The sequence below is a fragment of the Carassius carassius genome, chromosome 11 (genome assembly GCF_963082965.1).
Source record: "Carassius carassius chromosome 11, fCarCar2.1, whole genome shotgun sequence".
Taxonomy (NCBI): domain Eukaryota; kingdom Metazoa; phylum Chordata; class Actinopteri; order Cypriniformes; family Cyprinidae; genus Carassius; species Carassius carassius.
Window position 1 is genome coordinate 28,446,494 of NC_081765.1, and position 6,504 is coordinate 28,452,997.

The 6,504-nt window shown below is 35.9% G+C and overlaps 1 protein-coding gene across 1 annotated transcript in view; it reads right to left on the reverse strand.

The window, feature by feature from the left end:
• The window catches only part of LOC132153146 (titin-like), a 137,441-nt gene extending 132,754 nt beyond the window's left edge, over positions 1 to 4,687 (reverse strand). The window contains exons 1-6 of the mRNA XM_059562449.1: positions 4,479 to 4,687; positions 2,835 to 2,938; positions 2,022 to 2,225; positions 573 to 860; positions 396 to 484; positions 69 to 283 (exon numbers count right to left, since the gene is read on the reverse strand). Of these exons, the coding sequence (XP_059418432.1) occupies positions 69 to 283; positions 396 to 484; positions 573 to 860; positions 2,022 to 2,225; positions 2,835 to 2,925 (887 nt within the window). The 5' untranslated portion in view covers positions 2,926 to 2,938; positions 4,479 to 4,687. The remainder of the gene's footprint in view (positions 1 to 68; positions 284 to 395; positions 485 to 572; positions 861 to 2,021; positions 2,226 to 2,834; positions 2,939 to 4,478) is intronic.
• Positions 4,688 to 6,504: the final 1,817 nt, after the last annotated feature.

Here is a 6,504-nt window from a genome sequence, read left to right on the forward strand (position 1 = left end):
TTATAGGCCAATAAAATGTATTACATGAATTGTCTTAAATGTAAATCTGAAAACTTTAGACACATTACCTGACAGGAGTGGGTGTCGGGCCCTTAACATGCCTCACAGGAGAGGGAGACTGTTGGCGGGCAGCTGACACTTTAGTCACTTGTGAAGGGGGGGATTTGGAGGTTGGTTTAGGCGGCACACGGGGTGGAGTCTTATGTGCCAGCTTTTGGGTTACAACGCCACCCTCTACTTGCATGTGCATCATGGCTGTGGCCTCATAATGAGCCTCCATCTTCTGTTAGAAAAAAAACAAAAAACATTTTACTCATTGATCTAAAGGGTTAATGAGACTTGTGTTACTTTCTGAAAACTGCTGAGGCTTATTCAATGTTGGGTCTGTCACTCACCTTCTCAACTCTAGTCTGACGGGTCTGTGAAATCTGAGAGGCTGAAATAATCGTTTTTGGCTTCTTTGCAGGTACAGCTTCTTCTTCGCCTGTGAATTAAGATTGAAAATCCTGTCCAGGCATTTTTCATAAAAGTAAAAATGCATGCAACAAATTTTCACCAGCTAAAAATCTCACCCTGAACAAGCAACTCAGCAGTTGAAGTCGCACGTCCACTGCTGTTAGAAGCACTGACAGAATAAGTTCCAGAATCTTCTGGGAAGGCCTCGGCAATCAACAAACTGTAAAGGTCTCCGTCTTGAACAATCTGAAAGTCAGCAGAGCTCTGAATCTCAGCGCCCTCTCTGTAGAACTTGACCACAGGTGCAGGGATTCCTGTAACTCGAACATCCAGTCTCACTTGGCTTCCTTGTCTCACAGTCATACTCTGTAATCTCTGAATGAAGTTTGGTGGTGCAGTTTCAGCTGGAAGTGAATTGATGGTTAAAGTCATTTTTCTGAAATTCAACACAACAGTTTCACACATTCTATTTTATAGGATAAAATAAACCTTGCCTTGCATGTGCAATATAAATGTGGCCTTTAAAATTATTTTTAAAAGAGGATTTTCATTTCCTGAAAAAATATCAGTGCTTGCAAGACACTTTAAATTAGTAAATTCAGATGGATATTATAAAAGTTAAACACCAACTTTCTCAAAAAAAGATAGCACTATTAGCACAGGTAATGTATTTTTAGAAGACTGAAATTACCCAAATAACAAAGGTTACATGCAGATTATTCTAACAAAGAATTAAGTCATAAATAAGGGCAGTAAATATATTTTACAGATGTCTGATGGTCGAGATTACTGTATACCGACCTGATTATCAATCATTTTTCCTGATAACATTTTAAGCAATAACATCATGTGTATGATTATCAACTGTTTATAATCATAACTTTCAAATCAACGGCATCACCGCATTCAAATAAGATCAACTAATTAAACTTAATTGGAAAAAAAACTCTACACTAAAATGATGTTTAAAAACATTGTTAAACCTGTATATACTTGTAAATGAAAATGCTTTTGAGACCCCCAAGCCTTTTGCTTTTGACTTCCTGGGTAAGCGGCTGGAGTTTAAGGCTTTATTAAAGGGGTCAGTTCCCACAAAAGCCCCCATATTTCAATCCCCTTGTCAATACAGCACCACTTTTCAAGCACTGTAAAAGGTGACACACAATCCTTTCCATAAATTCCCCTAGCAATGACAGCCTGGATGTGTCACTTAACAGTATCACTGGAGATCTTTACCACTTTCTATAACAAGTAACAGTCATTAACTTTATGAGCCTAGCAGTTAATCCACCTATTTGCTTACTGTAGCTCTACTCAAAAGCACCAGAATGCAGACGGGGAATTCATGACTCTCAGTATATAACTGCTACAAATTAAACCGTTATCACTTCAATCATTATCCAGCAATGCAGAGTAACAATTGAGTGCAGTAGCACAAATTTTTATAGTATTCTGGCAGGAAAATTACTACAGGAAAAAACAAAATGAGTGTAAACATGTTTAAGTTTTTTTTTTCTCTAATGACAATTGCTAAAATCAATTTGCATGTTATATGGTGATGTTACCTGTAACCAGTAGTTCAGCAGTGCTAGTGGCTTGTCCAGCACCATTGGTGGCTCTCACAGAAAACCTTCCACTGTGTGCGGCTGTCACAGCGGGGATCATCAGAACAGCGCGGCCATCGCTGAACGAGATCTGAGCGCCGGGCAGAGCGGCAGCAGTAAGAACCTGGCCATCACGAAACCAGCTCACCTCTGGAACTGGATTACCTGTGGATTATATTATAAAATATTTTATCTAGGCTTTGACACATACATTTCTTAATCCATAGTCACAATTCATGTCCTTTTGGTGAATAGAAAGATGGATCTAGAGGCCCCTGTTGCATAATGTATTGTATCTAGTGTTTCATTTGAATTCTGAACTGAACATGCATATACAGTAGTATCATAATAATAGATTTATTACCCAGCTTTATTTTGATGATGAAACATTGCACATTGAAATATATAATTTACTGCATTTTATCTGTGCGAGGGACAGTGACACATTCAGCTAAACTTTATCTATTTTATTAATGGTTTTTTTTATGCATTTTATATATATTTTTTGCTTTCATTTATTTATAAATAAAAGTAATTTATGAAATAGTTTGAGATCAAACAATAATGGCTGAATCCCCTTCGGTGCTTCTGCAAACCCCTCTTTGGAAAGACCCAATTCAGATAAACTCATTAAATGCCATGTCATGTAAATCTGCAGCATTGTGTAAATACAAATATTCCTTTAACTTATTTCACATGTTGTAAACTCAGGTGTAAAAGAGTAAAGAAGACTACATATCAGCAATGGAATGGCAAAGTGGGAAACATTCTTACCACTAACTTGAGCTTCGAACGTTGCAGCACTACCCTCAAGTGCCACAACGCTCTGAAGCGGCTGTGTAAATGTTGGTGCTTGTGTTGACATGGTGGAAGGCACCCTAAAGGAAGACATAGAATAAAATTATAATTATGGCATATACCTTGCAATTTTTTTTCATATAATTGTCTTAATTCAAAAATTATTTCACTTGAGATTCAAAAGCTCCACTGAGTGTTAGGCCAAACATTTGGGCCTCATATCAACTGACAGCTTATGGGACATGACAGTAACAACTGGTGCCTGTTGAGATCTTTTTCTGGCATGACACATAACTCAGAATAGCCCTGCAGTCATAAGTCAGACAGTCCTGTATCATCAAATCTTGTCACTACCAAAAACTATAATCGAAATCAGTGGCTTACGCATCTTAATTCAACTTGTGACTCATTGTCAATGCTGAATTGAACAACTGGTCTTCTGCCAAGCAATACTAAGATGTTATTCATAAACATACAACATAATCACATAATCTTAAACTTAAGGTTTAAATGCTCTGCATTTAAGATTCACAAGTATTGACTGTCTGAAGAAGAAGAAAAAAGTTATTTGAATAAGAGTACTTGTATAGGCTGTAATAAGAATTTGTAAATGGCTGACAGGAACTGCTAGATGTATGACCTTTACCTAAAATAGATAGAACAACAGTGACTGAATTGAATTCAGATATAGTCCATATGGAAGTAATTATATTAAAGTACTGCTTTGTTTGTATATAATAAATAGGGTAGTTACCTGGATAGCTATCATTAAATAGTTTGATACTACGTCTTACATCATTTACATCGTTAAATTCATAAAAATGGAAACTTCAAATGAAAGCATTGCTTTGAAATATACAACCTCAACAACATCTCTGTACTTCTATTGGACTTTTTTAACAAGACTAACACTTCAAGCAGAATAATTATCATTATCAATAAATGACATTATCATTTATTAAATTGTAAAAAAAACAATATATAGCATCCTGTGAATGGCTTTTCCATATCAATAATACAAAAGTACAACCAAGTTCATCAATATCAAAACTAATTCTTGTAGACGTTAGCAAATACCCCATATATCAACTTCAAGAAATCACAGACCTAAGATCCTCAGTACAATAAGGCTGAAGTTTCTAAACATCAACTTTAAGAAAATCCATTTAAACTGCAATTAATGTCCAAAGCACATGAAACCTAGTGTCACAAAAGGAATGGTCTAAAAATAGTCAGTACTAAGCTTGATTGACAGTCACCATGTGGCACATAGCTGGAGGTGCAACTGATATCTCTGCTGCTGATTGCCTTAAAAAGACATCATGGCCCAGCTAGGACACCACTCTAATGTTATCACATGCTATTCTTGGCTTTACTAAAACCAGTACCATTTAATAACCTTTAGAAATTAAACCGCTTAAGTCAAAATCAAATGAAAATGTATTCTAATTGCTCAAAATATGTCTCCTTTCTACTAAATCTCTCAAAGTACACATCAAATTTGGAACTACCACTCTCTTTATTTTTTATAGAAGCACACAAACACACACACACACACACAAAACGTCATTAGAAAGCATAGCACTGGCACATGGGTACAAGAGCACAAACTGTACTTACTTGTATCCACAAGAGTGCCTTGAATTGGAGGGACGAATCCCAAAAGGTTTTGTCTTCTGAAACAAAGTCCTTATCCAGATGGGATTTCCGAAAACACAGTGTGAGAACGGTTGAGCCTTGAACTATCCCTAAAAAACAAAACTACACAGGGTCTTATCCGTGTAGTTTTGCTTTTTCCCTTGCAGTCCCTACACCCGAGGCAAGGCTGGGAATGCTCCAACTGCTCAGAAGTGTTAACATGGTGGTTTTACTTTATATACCCCTTGGCTAATCAGCATCATCACTACATCGCCTTACCCCATTGGCCATCCCCCATGAGGCATCATGGGAGGTAGCAGCTATTTTATGCAAGCTCACACCTGTCACCCACTTTATTTAACACAACGCAGGACCTATTATTACAGGGTGGCTGAAACCCCCACACCTAAAGAAACAGGAAAATGCCCCTCGTAAAGAGAGAAATCATCACTTGTTTTATCTCATAAATTAATCAATCACTGAACAAAATGTTGATCCTCAAAAAGTGAAAAACCAAATGGGGGAGAAGGGCTGTCACTGTCACTCAGACTCTGGGTGTACGAGGTAAACGATAAACAGTTTACCCATCTGTTTTTCTTTCGTTTATCTGTATAGTGAGGGAAAAAGTGATTGTTAATGCTTTGAAAAACAGAAGATGATATTAAATATTAATATAACCATCACTGCGGAACCAAGTTGGTTTTGCAGCAAAAATTTAAAAAAACTGACAGAGACGTTGTTAAAGATAGCCAGTGACATGAAAGAATGGAATGCATGACTAGTGATAGCATTGACAAGGACATTTGTGAGACAACAATCGAATGACAAAATGTGACAGCAATAACTATAATTTTATTTTATTATTATATATATATATATATATATATATATATATATATATATATATATATATATATATATATATAATCTCTATAGCTTTAAACAGTCTTCACTATACAAAAACTTGCACACATATATAAAGATAATAATTTGTGGGAGTTATATGATAGTAACGATTCATGATTTGTCCACTTTCAGCAACAAGCACTGAATAACAACTTAGTCACCGCTGTTTTTAAGTTGTTTATTTTTGTTCAGAATGTGTATAGGACATTTATTGCTATTGGACACAGAATACTTTTTACCAAGTTATCAGTAGCAAACAACAGTGTTACAGATACAATAATTATGAATAATTAACAAAGAATGTGAAGATCAGGCTCGGTGAACTCTGATATCCAAAGTTTTTCCCCTAAACAGAATCTGATGAGTGATAATGGGTTTTCCAGATCCTTCTTATATGTTCCATAATCAGTGGCCTTTATGATAGTTTTGACTTCTGTCAAAACATACATATACAATTAATTTTAATGTGTCTATTGTACCAGCGGACATATTTTCTTCCTTCCATTATATCCCTTTTAAAGGTATGGTGACAATGAAACAATTGCAGAATGATATGGTTTCAGACTTTGTATGCTGTTTGACATAATCAAGTTTCGGTTTTTCAAAGCTGCTTTATTGCTTACTGTTGGGAAAGAAAAGCAATAAGTAAAGAAGTAAAATGAAAGTAGAGGGCCCATGTCTGTGCGACAGCTGTATCTGAATCAGCTGGGGTGCAGAATGACGCCTCAGACAACTTCTCAGTAGGGTGACATAGCAGCGAAGCAAAGCTGTAACCTGAGAGCCCTGAGTTACCCATGCTATGTGTGATAACACATATAACTTTGTGATTTCGTTATCTTTTATCATTGTAAACATGAAAAGTTCAGTAAATTTAACAAAACAGAACAAATGTTAACACTAAATGTATAGTTCCCCCCAAAGGTTTTTTTCTTTTCTTTTTTTGACATGAGGGAAAGTAAATGATGCCTGAATTTTCAGTTTGGAACCATTTAGAAATGGGTTTGTTCAAAAAGAACAAACACATTCTTTAAAAATAAATAAAATGTTAAATGATGACCAAGGCTTCATTGCCATCACAAAGGGAACTGCGTAGAGATCCAAT